The sequence below is a fragment of the Gadus morhua genome, chromosome 19, assembly GCF_902167405.1.
Source record: "Gadus morhua chromosome 19, gadMor3.0, whole genome shotgun sequence".
In the NCBI taxonomy this organism is placed as follows: domain Eukaryota; kingdom Metazoa; phylum Chordata; class Actinopteri; order Gadiformes; family Gadidae; genus Gadus; species Gadus morhua.
In genome coordinates this window covers 19,217,781-19,240,453 of record NC_044066.1, presented here as the reverse complement: position 1 = coordinate 19,240,453, position 22,673 = coordinate 19,217,781, and the positions used below count along the sequence as shown (strand labels likewise).

At 47.9% G+C, this 22,673-nt stretch overlaps 1 protein-coding gene across 1 annotated transcript in view; it reads left to right on the top strand.

Annotated features, from left to right (window-relative positions):
• Positions 1-17,847, top strand: part of dock4b (dedicator of cytokinesis 4b) — a gene marked incomplete in the record, with an annotated part of 107,908 nt that extends 90,061 nt beyond the window's left edge. Inside the window, 6 exon segments of the mRNA XM_030341298.1 lie at positions 756-837; positions 4,457-4,566; positions 5,538-5,610; positions 9,447-9,512; positions 10,593-10,654; positions 14,866-17,847. Coding sequence (XP_030197158.1) covers positions 756-837; positions 4,457-4,566; positions 5,538-5,610; positions 9,447-9,512; positions 10,593-10,654; positions 14,866-15,381 — 909 coding nt within the window.
• Between the last annotated feature and the right edge of the window lie 4,826 nt (positions 17,848-22,673).

Sequence of the window (22,673 nt, the reverse complement as noted above, 5' to 3'; positions counted from 1 at the left end):
TTTGATAAACACTTTTTGGCAGATGGGAAGCTCTTTACAAAGCGGTTAAAGGCCCATGCCTGAGCAAGATAAAACCACAGAACAACAAACAAGGCAAACACAGAAATCCTATAATTATCCTCTTTATAATTTGACAGCGATTTGGCGGAAGATGCCCTCCTTCACCTCTGAAAACAGGGGATTGTGTGTGTGGGTGGGCGAGGGTGCGTGGGAGGGCTGTTGAGACAGACGATGTATCAACCTATTCAACGATGCGTCACTGCCTCCTTGACAAGCTACAAGCATTTACATGTCCCCCCACCCTCCATACCCGACCACCAACCTACCCCAATGCCCTCCGCTACTTAAGGAAACAATTACATTGACGCTTTTGAAAAGAGACAACTCTTTATGTACGACAACACCGTTTAGACCTGAGGGGGTATTGTTTGTCTTGTGGAGGTACAATAAGGGTCGGCTTGGTGGCTCACCATGTACGTCTGTCACCCATGTCAGCGTAAACTCCTCGTAGCGATCCTGGTTCGATTCCCGCCTGTAATATAATGAGCTTATTTACATGTCGTTCCCTAACCTCTCTACCTCACTTTCCTGTTCATCTTTCCTGTTTGGCCATCGAGGCAAAACAACACAAAGCATGAATAATAAAAACAATTTCAAAACAGCGTTTATCAGGAATGGCCCCCATTGCATCCAAACTGTTGTTGCTGATGATGATTTTGTTGTTGTTGTTGTTGATGATGTCGTCGTGGTTACAGCCCAGCCCCTCTACCTCGAGCCTCAGCTCCAACCACTCCGCCTCGCCTAACGTGACGAGCTCAGCCCCGTCCAGTGCCCGAGGTAAGACCCCGCAGCGACGCGCGCGCGCCGGTGCAGACGCCAAACACACACTCACCCGCACGGGGTCCCCTGTCTTACCCAGTGCTTCCTCGTACAGTTGGCGAGGTCCTTACACCTCCTTACGGACTACCACACACTGCTTCGTAGAGACTGGAAGACACACACACGTCTGCCCGTGCCCCCACACACACACAGTCACACGCACACATAGACACGCACAGACACACGCGCACAGATATAGACACAAAAGCACACGCAAATACACAAGCACACGCACACAAAAGCACACGCACACCCGCACACAAAAAACACACACACACACACACAAGCACACATAAACACGCGAACAAAAACAAACACACAAAAAGACACTCACACAAAAACACACACAAAACCACACACACACGCACCTGCCCACACAAAATGGAAAGCGCACACCCACGCGCGCACACACACACACACACACACAGACGGATAATGCCAAGGTCATGTCCGCTAAACGTTCCCTTCATGGCGATTTCCCAACACGCATCCTCGATTAAATTACCGAATGAAAAAAAGGAGAAAATAATCCCCCCGCTTAATCCCCCATCACCCCCTCCCCAACCCCCCCCCCCCCCCAGCACCACCCCCCCCCCCCCCCCCCAGCCCCGCCGACTCTCTTGACCTAGTTGCGTCCGTGGAGGCGGGATCCCGTGACCGATCCATCAAGGGGAAGTGACGGTTTAAAAATACTTCACCGCCGGTCGGCGCGGTGTCACCTCCGTCCTCGGAGCGGGTTCGATGTCTCGCGTCCGGGCAGGATGGAAGACGATAGCCATAATGGGGGGAGCGAGTGAGGAAGAGGACGATGGAAGGACGGGAGCGAAGGGCGGTCTTTAAGGGGAACTTGGAAAAAAAGAGAGAAATACAAAACGAACTGGGATGGAAAGTGGAAAGGCCTGAGTGGGCCCAGATAAATGCGGCTTTTGAGAGGGACACTGCCAGGAAAAGGAAGGAGTGGGAGTCTGAGATGAGAGAGGGAGGTAGAGGCAGGGAAGGCCAGGGGGCGAGAGACAGACAGAGAGAGAGAGAGAGATGATAACAGTGCTGTGAAGTATGCCTCCTCGCCGTTTAAGACTATCTATTGTCCAGTCTAGCTGCAGCCAGGATTGCCTCCCTCATCCCCAAAAGTGTGAATATCAAATGCTCTGCCCTCTCTCGCTGTCTCTTTGTTTCTCTCGTTCTCGCTCTCTCCTGCTCTCTCTCTCTCTCTCTCTCTCTCTCTCTCTCTCTCTCTCTCTCTCTCTCTCTCTCTCTCTCTCTCTCTCTCTCTATTCCTCCCTTCCCCTCCTCTATCTCCCCCTCTCCCTCCCCCGTATCTCCACTCTCGTTCGAGGCTCTTTGCCTCCACCTGATCTACTATCATAAAAAGTAAGAATATACGGAGACATTTATGGAAGCGTATACACTCCCCCCCTCCCCCCCTGGGCTGGGCTCTTGGTATCAGGTGCTGGCCTTATAAAGATGGCCCCGGTCCACCCCCATAAAGACTGGGCTGAATTATAGCCCATGCAGTTTCTTATCCGAGCGGGGGGGGGTGGTTTATCTGCTGCGCTAGCATGATAGAGCTACCGGCGCTAGCGGTTAGCGGCTAACTGGGCAGGATGCTTGCGAGCTGCAGCGGCCGAGAGAAGCGCCAATTTGTGAGTGTTTAGGAGGGATGCTGGGGGTCTGGGCGGGGGGAGGATGAGAGAGAGACTTTTTATCTATTGATGTATATATATATATACATATATAAATATATATATATTGTATTTAACATTTTATACTTATAAAATTTTATGCCTCTTTATTGTTCACCTGATTTGGCAATGTGAATTTATTTCTCATGCCAATAACGCTTTTTTGAATTGAAGAGAGGAGAGAGGGAGAGAGAGAGATGGAGAGAAAGAGAGAGAGAGAGAGAGAGAGAGAGAGAGAGAGACGGGAGAGAGAGAGAGACGGGAGAGAGAGAGAGAGACGGGAGAGAGAGAGAGACGGGAGAGAGAGACAGACGGAGAGAGAGAGAGAGACGGGAGAGAGAGGGTGACGGGAGAGAGAGAGAGAGAGAGAGAGAAACACACACACACATCTGTGTGTGTGTTTGGATGCCTCCCGTGACCCTGGCCATCCGTCTACCTGCTACGATCTGTCTACCGGCTGTGGAGGGGAATTCACATGGGGCTTTTCCCTGTGCTGCGGCGCGCGTGCACGTGTCCGTGCCTCCGACGTGCACGCCCGCGACATACGCTTGTCTTATCGGCCCCTGATGGGGCCGATACGGGCTCCGATTGTGTGTGTGTGTGTGTGCGTATCTATCTACACACACAGTGTTTGTCCAGTGCCGCAGATGAGGTGGTGCAGGAAGGGGTGGGGGTGTCTCTAGGTAGGGGGTGGTTGTGAGGTTCGGGTGGGGGCAGAGAGCTATGGGTGGCGACTGGGGAATGGTTCATTTATCATGTTGTGGAGATAGAGGGAGAGAGGGAGATGGGAGAGAGAGAGATGGGGGAGAGAGAGAGAGAGAGGGAGGGAGACAGAGGGAGGGAGAGAGAGAGAGAGAGAGAGAGAGAGAGAGAGAGAGAGAGGTGTTTCCTGATTGCCAGTGTTGGCAGATAATAGTGTACCACCTAGCCGCACTTTGGTCTCCTCTCCGGTTAGAGTGTTTGCGTTGTTTCTTTTTGTTATTGCCTCTGTGTGTGTTCGGTGCGGAATTGTGTTTTGATCGTGAAGGCTTTGCCATGCAGGCGCATCACTGTTGCCAATTGTCTTTTCTGTGTCAGTGTCTGATTGTGCGTGTGTTTGCCTGTGTGATTGAGCATACATGTGTGTGTGTATGTGATCACACGTGTGAGTATGTGTGTGTGTCGTTTATGTACTTGTTTGTTTGTCTGTGTGATTGCAAGTGGGTGTGATTCTTCACGTCTGTGTGTGTTCAATCACGTGTGTATCTGATCACACGTGTGTGTGTATGTGTGTGTGTTTGATCATGTGTGTATGTGATCACACGAGTTTGTGTTTGTGTGTGTGTTTGTGTCTGTGTTTGATCATGTGTGTATGTGATCACACATGCGTTTGTTTGTGTGTGTGTGTTCAATCACGTGTGTATGTGATCACACGTGTGTGTGTGTGTGTATGTGTGTGTGTTCGATCATGTGTGTATGTGATCACACGTGTGTGTGTATGTGTGTGTGTTTGATCATGTGTGTATGTGATCACACGTATGTCTGTGTGTTTGATCATCCGTGTATGGAATCACACATGCGTTTGTTTGTGTGTGTGTATGTGTGTGTATTCGATCATGTGTGTATGTGATCACACATGCGTTTATTTGTGTGTGTGTGTGTGTGTTCAATCATGTGTGTATGTGATCACACGTGTGTGTGTGTGTGTGTGTGTGTATGTGTGTGTGTTCAATCATGTGTTTATGTGATCACACGTGTGTGTGTGTGTGTGTGTGTGTGTGTGTCAGAGTGTGTGTATGTGTGTGTGTTCGATCATGTGTGTATGTGATCACCCGTGTGTGTGTGTGTGTGTGTGTCCTTTATGAGTGTGTGCTTATCTGACCGTTCTGGGGCCCCTGTTGGCTCTGGACCCCCAGGTTCCCCGCAGCTGGCCGACAAACACAAGCACTGCCGGGACAACACGTGTCTCTCTCCGCGGGACCGTCCCGTCAGCGCTGTGTTCCCCAACCCCCTGGACCCCGCACAGGTACACACACACACACACACACACACACACACACACACACACACACACACACACACACATACGCACATGGACAAACACACACAGACGCACACACACACACACACACACACACACACACACACACGTACATGGACAAACGCACACAAACGCATCTATACACGTGCGCATATACATGGCCCACATCCATACACGTCCATGCACAAACACACACTCGTGCGTGCACACAAACAGACACGCTCATATACGCACGCACATTCTCTCACTCACGCACTCACTCACTCACTCACTCACTCACTCACTCACTCACTCACTCACTCACTCACTCACTCACTCACTCACTCACTCACTCACTCACTCACTCACTCACACATTACCTCACTCACTCACTCACTCACTCACTCACTCACTCACTCACACATTCTCTCACTCACTCACTCACTCATTACCTCACTCACTCACTCACACATTACCTCACTCACTCACTCACTCACTCACTCACTCACTCACTCACTCACTCACTCACTCACTCACACACACACACACCAGTGCTTGTGCGATTACTCTCGCAGCCTTTAATGCTTCAAAGGAAAAGCGATCAGTTGATGAAAACACAATTCTGCCGCAGTGGTCACACTTAGGGGACACACACAAAGACACACACGTCATAAAAAGGTACACACCCACACACTTTGACACTCGCAATAATAAGCATTCTATGACAGCAACCCTAGCCCACTATACTTATAAACAGTACTTATTTCCTGCGTGTGTTCCCACTATATACTTTACTCGTCAAATCACAACACAAAGTGTGATGTTACTATTCATGCTGCTCTCTATGCCTCAGTCTCCCTTCACAAAAGAGAATATCGATTCAACCGGGATGAACACGGCTGAATAATTCAAAACATGGAACAACATCGTTGTGTCTGTTTGGCCGCACTTTAAACTACACGTATTTCTGCACACAGAGAGCTTCCTCGCACCAGATGGGGGACGCCACTCTTCCCAGGAGTGACCCCAACCTTTCAGCCCCCGATAAAGGTAAGAACATCCTTATCTCCTCACACCTCTTCCTGGCACCACAGTACGTGTCCCTCCAGGTTTAGACTTAGCCCTCAGCTGGTGTTGAACACAGACTACAAAACCTGTTCTTGGCAAGGCCAGACGGTGTCAAGACGGTTCAGGCGAAACATACCGGAGACCTCTATCCCCATCTGTGTCTGACTCTGCTGCCCCACCTGCGGAACACCTTGGGCAACGCGCCCTCACCTCTCCCTACCTGAACGGCACGTATCTGAATTCACTGAAAGACGCTTCGATTTAAAGCATCTGCTACGTGGTAAATGGTGAATGGACTGCATTCATCGAGTGCTTTTCTTACCAGTGACCACTCGAAGCGCTTAACAATATTGCCAAACGTTCACCCATTCATGCACACATTCACAACCATGTTCACCACCACGCGAGGCGAGGCGACCGCCAGCTCGTCGGGAGCAGTTAGGGGGAGTCGTCTCGCTCAGGGGCGCTTCGACGCTCAGCTCAGGGATCGAACTAGCGACCTTCTAGTTACCAGCTAACCCGCTCCACCTCAAGAGCCACATGCCGCCCTAAAGAACTTGATGGTGAAATAACCAAGTGACGCAAACGTCCCTTCGCTGTCGCTGATGGAAAGAACGAATCCCTTCGGCGATATTCGCAGATGTTGCATTGTAACACGGCGAGATATCCCCGCCCACTCCATGAATAATTACTCCAGACTCTGCATAATCAGTGCAGAGGAGGGAAAAAACGAAAAAAATGGATGGGATGCAGTGCTGGGACGAGTGGGAGGGAGCCAAGGGTAGACGAGGGTCTGGGGAAGAGGAGGACCCTGGAGGCACAGCGCGCGGTGCTCCACGGCATTACTCATCGCTCCTGTACCCCCCGTCTCCAGGGGCTCCACCCCCCCCCCCCGCTCACTCCTGTGTGGGCCCACGGGAACAGAGCCTGCACACGTGCACCGAGACTGTGGGTGGAGAGGGAGGGAGGAGGAGAGGGGGGGAGGAGGGGGAAGAAGGAGAGAGGGGTGAGGAGAGGGAGAAGGAGAGAGGGGTGAGGAGAGGGAGAAGGAGAGAGGGGTGAGGAGAGGGAGAAGGAGAGAGGGGTGAGGAGAGGGAGAAGGAGAGAGGGGTGAGGACAGGGAGAAGTAGAGTGGGATAGAGAGGAAGAGGAGGAAGGAGGGAATGAAGAGGGGCAGAGGGAAGGAGGGAGGAGGAGATGAGGGAGAGTGAGGAAGAAGGGGGTGGGGGGAAGGGAGGAAGAGAGGGGAAGAGAGGGGGAGGGAGGAGAGGAGGTGGAGGAGGTCTGGAAGGAGGGGGCTACAGGTAGCACGCAGTTGCTGTAAGGGAACCTAATGTCTCCTATGTGCGTGTGTATGTTTGCACACATGCATGCACACATGTCTTTGTTTAATTCTACCTTTATATATTCATGGAGGAACGCTGAGACACAAAATCTCAGAGGTCATTGCATACGGGTCGTTGCATACAAAAAACGGAAACAGAAAAACAGTCGTCAAAACAAAACACAAAAGAGTATGTCACCCTCATAAAAAGGGCACAGAGCAAATGAGACCCATGTGTGGGATTTACGGACAGGCGCAGGTGTAGTGTAGCGGTTAGGGTTCACTCCCAGAGAGCTTCATGTCAAACCCCAATGTCCAAAGTACAAACTAGGTCTCAGACAGGCACCAAACCCCCTTACCCCCATCTTCTCTCTAATGCCTCGAATCTGAATTCACTCTAAAGTCGCTTCGGTTAAGAGTGAAAGTGAAGGCTAAAAGACTACAAGGTAACTCGTAAAAGCTAATAAAGTCTGTGCCGCAGATGCCTTCGGTTTGTCACTAGTTGTCTCTTTATCTTTTAATTCATCAGTTTGTCCTTTCATCGCCTCGATCGCTCGTTGCACACGCGTGCACGCCTACACAAGCATGAACCCGGCGTTTTATTGTCACGCAGGCTAGTAAAAGCAGCAGGCCACGTTCCTGCTGTCCTGACGGACGGCTGTGACATTTATAGGTACGGATGCATATCTATTAGCTTCCCTCTCTATCTCTCTGCCTTCAAGTTGTGGTTTCATGTTGACGAGCTGCATATATTAACGTGTGCCCTAAAAATAGAATATGTATACAGGCGTAAAGGAAAAAACCCGGACACTTAAAAGGGGAAAAATATGAGGGGAAATCTGTCGGCCGCCTCTAAATGTCAGCCTCAGCCCGCCTGAGGAGTTTAGCCACTTCTGGAGGTAGAGTGTCCCGATTTCTACCAAAACATTAAGCAAGGGGAGGAGGAGGTAGAGGAGGTTGTGTTCTGCAGGTTTGAGAGCACCTCTTCCAGCACATCTCACGGTATTCGATTATGGAAGTGGATGTTTACGAGGCACCACCGTAGAGTGAATGCTGCTGGGCGGTTTCCTTATTTGTATATATATTATTTTCAGTTTTTTTCCTGTGTAGTTTTTTTCCTGCGGTAATTCACGCTGACACTTATGCTTGTGTGCAGCGTTATCGTGAGACCTTAGCAGATCTCCTGTCTTGGCTCTCTTTACTCTCTCCCCTCTCCCCCCCCCTTATCTCTCTATCAGACTTTACTCTGGGACTTTACCCATAGCTTATACAGCAAACAGAAAGAAAAAAAGGAATCAACACCTAAAACTCCAGCCCCTTTTATCTCAGTCTCCTTACATCTCATACAAACTGCCAAGGAGGACGAAGCAGGCCGATACATTCTTCACAAGGAGCCTGCTTAAGCTAAGTTTAAAAGCGCAGCAGATTCTTTTTTCTCTCCCCTCTGTTAACTTCTAATTGTTGGCTCCGGGGTCCTGCAAAAAAATAAATAAACCAAAACAAATGGGTTATCATCGCACTGAAGCCCCAACAGCCTGCCTTTTCTAAAGCCCTCTTTAAGGATAACACGCCACTGCTGCAACCCAGAGAGCCTGAGCATAAACACACCTCTTATTCCACCACTTACACACACAGGAAAAGTCCTACCAATGGCAACGTTGAACTCACATCTTTGTTTTGTGGGATTTGTTCAGGTACCTTGCTCATGAGCCCACTCCCTTAAAACACTTACCTTTAGGCAGACAATATCATTCAAAGTAACTTACAGTGAATTCAGATACAGGTCGTTGAGAAGAAGCAGTATCTTGTACAAGGATGCCTACAGGTAGACCGGGGAATCGAACCCGCTTTCCTTCGACGGGGAGTCAAACACCCTGGCCTACTTAACACTCTCCTGCCCCAGCGTTAGGCCAGGGGAGGCCAAGAGATCGATCCGGAAAATGTGTAACAACATGGCCGCCGCACTAGTCAGAAATCACCGGTCTGGGAAACCTTCAGAGTGTCTTAAAACCCTGCCCCCCCCCCCCCCCCCCCCCCGAATGGGATCGAATGTTGACGTCGGTATGCAAATATATAACCTATACAACCTATACATACCGGCACCATGTTAATGTTTCCCTACATCGGTAACAATTAGGTTTTATCACCTCTTCTTCCCTTTCCTCCGCAGCCCAAATTGATTTAGAGCGGGTGTGCCGAGCTGTAGCTGGTCGGCTTTTATTCCTCAGACACTTAGCACTTGAAACAAGTTTGAACAAAAGTGATGGCTGCAGTAAATCTTTACATAGTGCGGATTTATAATGTATTAAATACATCACAGCGTTCGCACGCATCATCAGTGTGTGTGTGTGTGTGTGTGTGTGTGTGTGTGTGTGTGTGTGTGTGTGTGTGTGTGTGTGTGTGTGTGTGTGTGTGTGTGTGTGTGTGTGTGTGTGTGTGTGTTGGTTTGCCATTCCTGTCTTGTGTAACCATAATGTTGATCTGTGATGTCTAGATAAGGTCAAAGAGGGCATGCGTCCTTTCCAATGCCCCCCCGTCCCTCCTAGAGGCTTACTGACAGGTAATCCGACCAATCAGAATGGAATCTTACCACTGCTGTGGTAAACTAACATTGCGCCGACTTCTGACTTTTACCAGCTAGCGTGCGTGCTCTCTCTCTCTCTCTCTCTCTCTCTCTCTCTCTCTCTCTCTCTCTCTCTCTCTCTCTCTCTCTCTCTCTCTCTCTCTCTCTCTCTCTCTCTCTCTCCCCATCTCTCTCTCTCTCTCCCCATCTCTCTCTCTCTCTCTCTCTCTCTCTCTCTCTCTCTCTCTCTCTCTCTCTCTCTCCCTCCCTTGCCCCTAGCTGCATTGCGCTGTTCATTCTTCGCCGACGCTCCGCAGTCGACCCCCTCCCTCTGCTCTTTGCCATGCCTCTTCCACCTCGCTCGGCACCGCAGTGGGCTGAGGCTGGGGCCGCTGTTTGGCCCCTGAGTCGTTCACACGGAGCAGGAGCCAGCTGTGTGTGGGCCGGGCGCGTTGGGCAGCTCAAAGGACTTGTTGCAGCATACGGGCTGTGACTTGACTCATGCTCGCTCCAAGCACACTGGCCTTCTCACCTCTCTGTGTGTTCTGTGTGTTGTTTGTTTTCCAGGGCTCTGTGTGTGTGTGTGTGTGTGTGTGTGTGTGTGTGTGTGTGTGTGTGTGTGTGTGTGTGTGTGTGTGTGTGTGTGTGTGTGTGTGTGTGTGTGTGTGTGTGTGTGTGTGTGTGTGTGCTCATTTGTGACTAGTGACTCATGCTGAAAGTTCATCCTGCTGCTAAAAACGTTTTTCTTACTCTGGATTTATATTTTTTCTCCCTCCCTCCCTCCCTCCCTCCCCCCTCCCTCCCTCCCCATCCTCCCTCCCTCCCTCTACTGCGTCCCTCTCCTCCCTCCCTCAATCACCTCCCTCCCTCCCTTCTTGTCCTTCCTGTCCCTCCGTCCCTCCCTCCCCTCTCTGTCAAACCTCCCCCTCCCTCCCTCCCTCCCTCCCTCCCTCCCTCCCTCCCTCTCTCCGTCCCTCACCTCTCTGTCACTCCTCCTCCTCCCTCCTCCTCCTCCCTCCTTCCCTCCCCTCCCTCCCTCCCCTCTCTCCCCTACCCCTCCCCCCCGGCTGTCACCAGGCTCCTCTGTGAAGAACATGAGGTCACAGTCGCCCGTCCTCACGTCCAGATCCCCTCAGAAGGTGGGTGCTCTCCCCATCAATCAACCTGTCTGTCTCTCTGTCTGTCTGCGTGTCCCTCTGTCTGTCTGTTCAGAGGCACACCGGTGGCATGTTTAGAGAGGAGCTGTCTTGAAGTGTCAGAGGAAGGTATTTGTGCTTTTTCTGTTCCTTTCCGTTTTTCTTTTTCTTTCTTTCCTTTTTTTCCGGTTCTCAGTTTCTTTTTGAGTGTTCTTTTCAATTGTTCGGTTCCTTTCACTTATTTTTCTTTCTTTCAATCTTTCCTTTACGTGCATCCCTCAGTCCTGTCTTACTTTAATTATTTTGATCTTCGTCTTTCATTTTTTTTCTTCATTTCATTTTTTCTTTCTTTCTTTTCATTTTTTCTTTCTTTAATTCCCCCCTGTCCTCCCTGTCTGTGTCTCCTGGGTGCAGACGGGTGGAATGAACAGAGTGGCCCCCGGCCTCGGCCGTGTCTCTGGAAACTAGGGCTGTCAACGAATATTCGAAGTTCGAATATTCGTTCGAAATGTATCCAAAAACGCGAATTCGAACGTGAAAATTAATATTCGAATGTGAAAAACACTCCCGCGGTACAAGTGTAACAGACTAGTGAAGAGCGAATGTATTTTATCCCCTCGGGGTTTCCGTACTTGGATATAGGTATTCCAGCTCGGCTATGCCATTCAATAAGCATCCGAAGTAGAGCTCAGGGAGCTAGTAGTCTGGCTGGTGAAAGCTGCTATAACGCAATGTTCTCGGCAAAGTCCGAGACAGCTTTTTTTTCATGAATCCGAACGGTGCGTAGTGCTGGCCCTTTCGCTGGCATGGTGGACGGCGGCCGTGGTGCAAACAATATTATTCAAGTGTTATAATCAAGCCCAACACATCAATATTAGTGACAACCCATTAAATACGATATGATTTCTAGATGTCATGGCAACGTCCGCTCGCGACACTGGACTTGCGAGGCGTCAACGCGGACTTTCATTCACATAACCAAAAACAAGACAGTAGATGGCTAGATAAAATAAACATCAAGACATACAGCGCACCTGCATTTAATATATCCGTGAATTGTCACAATTTCTCAGAATCAAAGGTGAAAGTAGAAACGGGTGGCCTAAAGCTGTCATATTGTTCACAGACAAGTTTAAGTAGAAATGGGTGGCCAAAAGCTGTCATATTGTTAGTTATCATTGACTTGAAATACATGGGTTTGAAATTTGTGCTGTAAAACACGAACATTTTGAAAATACGTGATCCTGATCACGTTTCAATAGATTAAATAACGTGACAGTGTCACGACTTTTCGTGAGACCGGGTTGCGATAAATGGTAAGCAAAGCAAGGAACGTTACCACTAGCATACTTTGTAACATTCAGAAGCGGGCGTCTTCTTCAGATTACTATAGTTTGCGCGCTTGCAGGTGTGGTGGTGAAATGCGAGCGATACAAAGTTGTGGCTTTTCATGATTAGGCCTCCACGTTACTGGGCTGTTTATATGATATATATATATCCCACTAATTTGAACCATGGTTTTGTCGCATTATTGACATATTGACGGCAACTGCGTAAAATAGGCAACCAGATATTCGAATAGTTCGAATTCGTGATTTTTTTCCAAACGAACATTCGAATGTCATTTTTGAGCAATTTTGACAGCCCTACTGGAAACCCCGATGAGGCGCGTCAGCTCCTGTCCGTTGCGCTCGTTATCGCCTCAAAAACGTTTCGTTCTGACGACCATCGTGGCCGAGTGCTTTCTCTGGCATTCATCTCGGAGTAAAATAATGAAAGTATAAGACGAACTATAGGAGGAACAAACGCTGGAAAGAGGGACAGAGAAGGAGGGTGGAGAAGTGATGAATGGACAAAGGAATGAAGAAAGACGAAAGACTTGCTAACATGAGCGGGGGACTGATGGCTTGCAGAGCGCTGTCAATCAAACATGTTTGTGTGTGCTTGTGCGTGTACGCGCACAGGTGTGTGCGTGTGTGTGTGCGCGAGCCAGACAGGCCGAGAGCACATGCTTTTGGCCAATAGTAGACGCCTGACGAGACACACGGAGCGATCCATCAAAGAACAGCCAGGGACAACTCCTCTATAAAGCTCCCACCGGGCTCCGTCACCTGACACGCACGCACGCACGAACGCACACACACACACACTGACACACACACGCACGCACGCACACACTCACACACTGACACACACTGACACACGCACGCATGCGCACACACACACACACACACACGCACACTGACTGACACACTAACGCACGCACACACACACATATACACACACAAACACACACACACACATACACACACGCACACACACACACACTGACGCTCATGTACACACGCGCACACACACTGACACACACACACACACACACACACACACACACACATGTAAGGCACGGAGAGGGCCCTCAGACGATTTACATCTCGGTGTAGATAAAACGCCCGCTGAAGACGTTTAGTAGCCGTCGAGTTCTCGGTGACAGGCGGGGTTAAAGGGTCGGGATCGGTCGGACGGTGTCGCGTCGTAAACCGCCCGCTCTGACACTCTGCTCCGGCGCCCCGCTGAGTCTATGAATTCATACTTGGGAGGGTGGGGAGAACTGAATATGGACAAGAGTGAGAAAAGATACAGTTCGAAAAACGGTTTTCCGTTCAAGCGAGTGCTCGTTTGCGTCGGAACTCGGAAGTGGTGTGTAATTGTGTGTAATTGTGTGTGTGCGTGTGACTATGAAACACTAGCATCACCAGCACAAACGCGCGCATCTCCTGAGCCGTACGCGATATAACGCTAAAGAGATTGATTGTGCTCTTAACCGAAAGACCAATTATAGGGTGAGCAAATATAATCGCGGTGTAGCATTATCGCTCAGAGGGAAAGAGGGAAAACAACAACAAACAAAGAAAAGGGAACAAGTTGATGACTAATCCAATCTCTCAAGCGGAGGAAGTGTATCTTATCGTTATTTTGCCGCCATCACAACAGCAAACTGTCGAGAGAGGGGGGAAAAAACCAGACCGTACTCGATACGCGGGCCCGCCAGGCTGTGTGACTCCTTCCATTACTTGCTGCCGGTTCTTTTTTTTCTCCTTCCCCCGCTAACCGCAGAGTCAGCAGCCGCGGCCGCTCACCGTGACGCAGCTAAACGGTCGCCGGCGGCGGTGACGAACGCGACTGGTGGGCTGGCGCTGCGTTTCGCCGTAAAAAAAAAAGAATAAATGTTTGACTTCACACAGATGTGAAAGTTGTTGGAACCTTGTCGAAGTTTGAGTCGACAATGGGGGAGAGAGGGGAGAGGGGGGAGGGAGGGGGAGGTTAGGGAGGGGGGGGGGGTTGGTAATTAGAGACGCTACGAAGGAATACAACGGTGGAAAATGCACAAGCCGCTGTCACTGTTGTCGAGTGGATGCTAATGAATGGAACACAGATCAGATATGACTGTGTGTGTGTGTGTGTGTGTGCGTGTGCGTGTGCGTGTGTGTGTGTGTGTGGGTGCGTACTGAATCAGTCTTTCAGGTATTGCTTGTCTTGCTTCCCCTTGTTTATGAATAATTCCCCTCTTGATTCTTCCAAGAGGGGAATTATGCAAAATAAAGTACTAAACTTATACTATTATATATTATACTATGCTGTAATACAATAGTATTCTAATGTTCTCTACTGTATATATTTACTGGCTGTACGTAACGACACAACTTCACTGCACACTTTACTCCCCAACACTATCATGCACTACACTATCGATGCTATACTATACTACATTACACTATACCATACTGTACTTAATTATTTATATCATACTTCATAGGACTGTAATGTTCTGTACTGTACTTTATACTGACGTAGCCTAGGACATTTTGCTAAAAAATGATGCAAAAAAAACTAAATGTATTTACCGATATCCCAGTAATCTCTCATCAATCAATAGTACACTGTTAAAGACATTGAGTGAGAAAAAGCTGCAACAATTAGGGCTCAACTCAAGGAAATAAAAAGCCAATGAAGCTGAATCGACATCGAAACAGGAATTATTTCATGGGCTTCTTCCCAAAGATTAAGCCTTAAAAGGCATTATATTTAACCATTTAACCTCCGCCCTCCCCTGCACCAACACAGCCTCCAGGCTCTCCTCCATCCCACTGGAAGCCCTATCCCCTCCCTCTTACCCGTCTGCTCGCTGTGTCTCCCCGTGTCTCCCCCTCCTCCAGAACACCCTGCCGCCCTTCACGCCCTCCCCCACCGAGTGCCCGTCGGCGGGGCTGGTCTCCGCCTCGCCCGTCCTCTCCGGCAGCTACAGCAGCGGCATCTCCTCGCTGAGCCGCTGCAGCGTGTCCGACGCCTCGGCCACCGAGTACGGCACCCTGGGCGCCGACCACGGCCCCGCCTCCGCCGCCGCGCTGGCCCTGCCCCTCGGCGTGCCCAACTCCGCCTCCGAGGAGCGTGAGGTGCGGCGGGAGAACAAGACGCCGCCGCCGTACAGCGTGTACGAGCGCAACAACCCGTGCCGCCGTCCCGTGCCGCTGCCGCACAGTCTGTCGGTGCCGCCGGCCGCCCAGTCTTCGTCGTGCTCCTCGTCTTCGTCGCAGGCGGACCCCCCGGCGCTGCCGCCGAAGCCCCACCAGCTGCGCACCAGCAGCATGAAGCTGGACTCTTCGGCGTCGCTGTCCTCCGACCCCCGCGTGACCCGACCCCGCCCGCTGCCCCGCAAGGTGTCCCAGCTATAGGTGCTGATTCCTGGTTGTACACCACGGTGGTGGTGGTGGTAAAGGTGGTGGTGGTGGTGGTGGTGGTGGTGTGGTGGGAAAGATGAAGACACAAAATGAAAATGAGGAGAAAACACACAAAAAAAAACACTGGCGCGTTTTGCACTTTTGTACCTGGGCACTCTGTTTGTTTCTTTTTTTGTTTTTCTGAAACTCTTTTGGTTTAACAGTCCTGACCCGTAATAGACCATTTCAAGAAGATGCGCAGATTAACCGGCAGGAGAGAGACGGAGAGAGAGAGAGAATGAGAGCGAAAGAGACAGAGACAGAGAGAGAGAGAGAGAGAGAGAGAGAGAGAGAGAGAGAGAGAGAGAGAGAGCAGGGGGAGGTTGTTAAACTGTGGCACTTTCCGTCTCTTTTTCTGTCCGTGCAAGACACACAAAGACAAGGGCATCGCATACACGTCGTCATTCCGTACTTTTAGATTTAGCTCTCTTTGTAGGCACCGAGGTAAACCATGCCCATATCTTCACCGGGAACGTTCATCAAAATCCTTTTTTGATAGATGTAATTATCCGAATATATGTATATTGGCTTACATAACAAGTGTTTTTTGCCTTAAGTATCGGAAACAAAGTCTTTTATCCGTGTCTTGCACGTTTTTAAGTACTCTGTACTTTTGTATACTTGTATTGGCTACACAAGGTGCTAGGTGTGTACGCATTTCAGCTTAGAGTAGAGGAATCGGGTGTGATTTACTGTAGTTGTGTACACATAGGGCGGGCAAAACGCACACTTCAAGGAAATGCATTCGCTGATGTGTTTGGGTTGAAGAGGATGAAGGAATCACCTCACCCCCCCGACATACAAATTGATATTGATGATATTGTTTGAAATACGCCCCCACAAATACATTCATCTTAAGATGGCGGCAGACCAAGGTTATGATGATGAACTACAAAATGAATGTCTTAATATGGCAGATTAGGTCACTCTCAGAACATGCTGCTGTGTACATTGCACAGCGAGATAACCTAACATTGTGGTTTGACTGCCTCCAAACGTACTTACTAACGATGCTGAATAGAAAGAATTGTAAAGTAGTAACGCAGTAAATACATTTGAATAGACAATAGTACAGGATGTACAATTTACGTGTGCATTATGTACAGTTACAATAAGCGGATTTACAACGTGTACAATGTACATGTACAATATACCGGTATCTGACTACAACCCAGTTACTTGACTGACATTGTATTCTCTATAAAACAAATATATTGAAACTCCATATTACTTGCAGTGCATTTGGACGAGCATTTTATTTGATCAAATCTAATCGTACATCAAACCATTCTAGAAGTGTTATATTTATTTAAACAAATCCCAACCCCAAATTGCTTGCCATTTATTTTCAATCGTGAACGCTGATGATAAACGCACTTCCTAAATTAGCGCGTCCGATATTATTGGTTAATCTGGGCGTTGATTGCCACGGCTGTAACAGAGAACACACACCTTCCCCTGCATGAGTTGTAGATTCACACAACGAGAGATCTGTAGAGGTTTTGCAGAGTATTGTGCCAAAGTATATTGTTCAGTATGCTGTACAAAACCATGAAACTATAACTGAAATCGAGGTAGCGGTGTAGGCTAAGCGAGAGTGACAGAATTCACAGAATTAAAAACGTTTTTTTGGGTCAAGATGACTGCACCACAATATTAAGTCAAGTCTTCTAATCAGAGACGACTTTAGACGAGCACAATTTAATTTTTCTATTAATTGTTAGTACATTTCTACTTTTAGAGTCACTGAGGGGGTTTTGACACGGCAGTTATTATGAGAGAAACATAATTTAATCTCAAACTGCCATTTGCTGTCTAAAATGACAACTGGATACCAGGACTTTAGTGGCGGCAAACTTTGTCAAACCAACCGTTGTATAGAGGAATATTTGTACAGAGGACATCAAATGTTTCTGTTTATTTTGAAGATGGATGTCGATTTAGTGGGGTGGAAATGGTCACCCCAGTCGGATCACCGAGGGTGATGTGAAGGTAAATTATGTTTTGAGGGGAGGTACTGACACTTTTTTTTAAAACTCTGGTATTGCTTGTATGTTCCACTTGTTGATGAATAATTCCCCCTTCTTGATTTCTTGTGAATTTTTGTTATTAAATATTCACATTAATCAGTACATGAGAAATTGTAAATTATACGATGAGATTGTTGTAAGTATGCCAAATATAGTACTTTTGTGTATTACTATTACTGTAAATAATGTGTTTTTAACAAAAATGTAGCTATAACAATTTACAGCTTTGAATGTTGGAAAAGCAAATTATTATTATTATTATTATAAATGTTTCAAATTTTATGTTTTTGTGAGCGTAGAAAAAAATTAAGGTCATGCATTCCGACACCTAATCCATTTACCAGTTCAATAAACTGCCCATGTAATAAAACAAGCTTGATCAATAGATTGATCTCAGTAGTTATCTGATTTATTTTATATGACAGAATGGACTGGCGTTGCTGTGGCCAATTTACAAATGCAAATTAGTATGGAACCTGTCAATATCATCTTCGATTTCCAAGTGGTGTTATTAACCGCCTCAGACCACAATGCCTCTGGATGCCATGTGACAGATCGACCAATCAGAGCAACGAGCGGCAGCCATCTTGATTGTTTATGAAAAAAACTCCCATAGGACGCTCTTACGTGCAGTCATCGCATTCAACTCGCCCTATATTACATACCCGGTTGTGATTGGCCCAAACCAGGCCAAGTTATGCTGGATATCTGTCTATAAAGGGGGGGGGGGGCAGACACTTACGCCAGGGGAAATAAAACATGAGCTCGCAAATTTGTCTGGTTCCCAGACTAGCTCAGCCAAAAGGCTCTGGGTTCGATCCCCGATGTCCACCATCAATTCAATAATGACAACAGCTTTTACTGGAGGTCATTTTGGATACAGTAAAAGGTTCTGCGATAGTTAGAAGTTAATAAAGAGTATGGGCCCCCAAAAGCCACATATTGGCCCCCAACCCAGTTGGACCTCACTGCAGACAAGAACGCAAGACTAGGAGGACTATATGATTGTATTATGCGTAATAAATGGTATGAGATTCAAACAGAAATGACACATACAGTGAAGAGGCGTGCTACATGCCTTTGTCCGCCATTGATGAGTTAAAGGCTGTGCTATCGTACGATAACAATATTGTATAATTGAAGCGATCGCAGCATGACTCATCCACAGGGGAGTCGTGCTGTCTGGCTATGAAGTTTGCACATATTTATAGCTTTATTTTAGTGGCCTTGTTTGTTCCACCATTCTTTGCGTGGGTACATATCGTGGACCATGGAGCGACCCAGAGAGAGAGAGAGAACTATTTTTTTAAATGCCAGGTAAAGCTAAAGGCTGTCACTGTAGGCGGAAGAATCATGTGGGGTTTAAGCGAAGGACGAATGTCGACTGATTAGCCACTGAACGGCTTAATGCAGTGGTTTGACATATTACAGTCGCATGCTGATAAGTCAACACGACGAATGGCTGCATATTATGAACCCCGCAAAAACGCACAAGTGTATGTGTATATATATATATATATATACATATATATACATATATATGGCCGCCTGCCTGATATTATGCATGCTACATATGTATATATATTGTATGCATAATATCCGTGGCAGCCGTCCTGCCGAACAGATTACCCCCCATTGTATTGCCACTAAACATCCTCCGTTTATAGGAATTCACGGGTGATGCTACATAATTATCAGGGGAGAGGGGGAGCGCCAGGTATTAATTTAAAGTTGCCCGGGGCGTGTTTTGGAGAACACACAGCCGCGGAGAAGAGCCGGGCGCGCTGGCGTGTTGCGCTGCGGGTGTCCCGCGGGACCGAAAAAAGCTGGAGCAGATCTGTGGGGAGCAGAGAGAGAGAGAGCGAGAGAGAGAGAGAGAGAGAGCGAGAGAGAGAGAGAGAGAGAGAGAGAGAGAGAGAGAGAGAGAGAGAGAGAGACTCCGTCTTGGGGACGAGAAGTTTCAAAGAGAAAGCTTGCGAGAATAGAGGCTCCCTCCTTTTTTTTTTCTCTCCCTTCTGCGGCTCTGTTCTGTTCTCTGGCGCTTTGATGCTTGTGCCGCTCTCTCACCTTGCGCCCCTGAAACGCTGCAGGTTGTTTTTAATGGCAGAATGAGTGAAGTAGGCTCTGGTGTTTTTTTTTTTTTTTTTCGGACTCTGCGCCTTGCCTTGCCTTGCTCGCTGTCCTCCAGAGAAATGGGCCGTTTGCATCCCCTGTCTTCAAGGGCAGGACAGGCTGGTTTCAAATGGTTTATAAGATGGGGGACAAAGGAATGGGTCTATATCAGGGACACGTGTTGCTGTGCCGGTATGCCGTGTCCTTCCTTCAACAAGACAACGGGAATAGGACGGCTGTTGTGAAGCTCTTTTCCTGAATATCTTCCGGTGTTTTCTTTGAAATCATGAAAAAGAACCGCACTGCGCTGACAATGTTTCTGAAAATATATTTTCACTCACATTAATAACTGGTATTTCTATGTGCAGTTAGATACATAGATAGTCTGACTATCAGTAGTCTATCGTGTGGCAGTAGTCATAAATATAGACGTATAAATGTGGTAAGGTAAAGAGACCACATGAATATCTCCTTTCAACCTTTCCCTGGTTCATGTCCTGTAACACCTTGGTGGGGAAGAGAAGTGTGAGTTTCATAAAAAGTAAATGGCTCGAAGCATCGCCGTAGATAAAAAAGACTCATGCCTTTGCTCTTCGGAATTGTATGAATATTCCAGGTAATGAATCCAATCGACGCGTGATTCAGGCCTAAATCAGCAGTTAATGGGACACTTCTCTGGTGACCAATTATATCACCCTAAGAAGATTTGACCTAGCCTTTTTCTTTTTTTCTCACCATGTCTACATTTACTACATTTAAATCGCCCAACGGATTTATCCTGACTCCATTGCTATCATCTTTATTCAACTTTGGCGTGCCGAGGAGCTATCGTTTCTCCGGCCCTTTGACTTTCGCCACGTCTACCCCGTCCAGGAAACACTCTTGGGACGCGCCACGAGTGTCTCTGTGTCTCATCAAGAGGCCTCGTCAGAGGTCAGCTCCAGCCACGGCCCCCTGTTTATTAAACTCTCACACCCGACAAGGGCCCTCCATCCTGGGCGTCTTGACTCAGACCTGACCTTGGTCACTCTCTGGATCTCGCTCCGTTAAGTGAGAGATTTGTCTCTCTCCCTATCTCGAGCTCTCACTCTCTCCTCCTCTCTCCCTTTCTTGCTATTGTCTTTTTCTCTTTGTAGGGTGTGTGTCAAGTGTTCTCTCTCTCTCTCTCTCTCTCCCTCTCCATCCCCCCTCACACTCTCTTTATCTCTCTCTCTCGCTCCCGCTCTCTGTCCCTCTCCTCATCTCTCGCTCCCTTGCTTTCTTGCTCTTGTCTCGTTCTCTTTGTGGAGTGGGTATCCTCCATCAAGTGGGCGCTTTTTCTCTCTCCTCTCTCTCTTGAGTGGTAACCTTAGGGGATGGCATGAATAAATATGAGGGCAAAACCCCTGTTGTCAGACGCACTTCACAACACCTTTTTGTTTTTATTAATTGAGACCGTTACCTAGGCAACTAGGTTAGAGTTAAGTGAGGATGAGTCACAGGAGTACAATTTACATCCAGGGCAAATTAGCAGATTCCCTTGGTGGGGTGGGGGGGGGGGGGGGGGGGGGGGGGGGGCTGAGCGATGCACGGTGGCACTTCGCCGTGTATGTAGAGACTGTTCTCCGATGGAGAAATGTATGTTCTTCGGTCCAGGACAGAGGCCACGACATTGACGTTCTAATGGGGATGATGTTTGCAGAAGGTCGGCCATGATGGATCCCTATTGATTTTTGTGTTTCTTTTTCTGGTCTCCTCTAAACGTTTTAAGTGTGTCTTGAATCGTGATTCTTTTCTATTTTCTTGTCTGTTTCTACTCCCCCCCCCCCACCTCCTACACACGCATGGATCCCAGCCCTCTGCTATTAGCGTTTCATCCTGGAGGGAGAGAGTGAGGGAGATCTCGATATCGATCTCTCAGGTAGGGAAATGGAATATATATACACTGAGTTTGTGCAGAGGTGCAGGTTTTGGTATGGTACGGTTATGTTCCTACTAGCTTATAACAAGGGAGTTAATTCATCATAATGTTTCAATGCAAAACAAACACAACTTATTATTGTTATTGTAAATACCACAGACATTATAATTCATTCATTCATTCATTTAATTACTCATTGGGAATCTGTGGTTTTCCTTGGAGGGAGCAATTCAATTCAAATGCCGAACGTGGGGTAGAGCATGGAATCCAAACTACAGGCGTTCTCGTGCTTCATGTGGACAGCGTGGCCCCCGTTGTTCACATGCAATCCTTTTCCAGCCCAACTGGAGCATGGCAATGGCTCTGCTGAGGGACGGTTTAAATCACAGCCAAAAAGGTTATGGGCTCAACCCTTAGTTATTGGCTCATACCTTAAAGGGTAACTTGAGCGTTTTTCAACCTGCACACTTCTGTGCCATCATTTCTGCTCAAAGGCACTAATGCGGCCACGGTTTTTGGGAGCTGGTCCAGTATTGAGGGCGAATGCTGCAGTGGTAATCCCCAGAATGGGCTGTGATGTAATCCTTTGGGTCCAATAGTGCCCATCAATGTATGTCCTCTGAAATGGCTTGTGTCTGCCAATGACAGGCTATGGTTGTAATAATAAGTGTCCGACTACATTATAGAAGGCATTCCTACTGAGAAAAAGCTTTTTACATTTTGTTTTCTTCTTTCATGGTAATCGGGATGGTCTTCTGACAAACATACTTGGATAAAAGTGTCTGCTTAATGCCCTACATGTAAATGTATATGGTGCATGGAAGGTTATACTGGTTATTTACTGGTAATCATGTAGGAAAGAGGTTTCACAAACCTGGTTTTACAAACCTAATCCACCTTTTCCCTGGATCAGGCAAAAGGTAAAGAAAATTGTATGTTTCTCTTGTAATAAGTCGTCAGACATTTATAATAACATTTGAGGTGTCCATGACATAAACAAACCGTAAAGGACGTACGTTGAATGTGCGCTGTGTCCCCGAAGGATTACATTAAAGCCCCTTTTGGGGTTTTAGGCTGCATTTGCCTTGCTCAATACTCGACCACTTTCCAAAACGGTTCATTAGCCCCTTGGACCCACATCATGGGAGTTTGGCACCATTATTTTAATCCTTTTATGTCCTTTTGATTATTTAAGTTATCCTTTG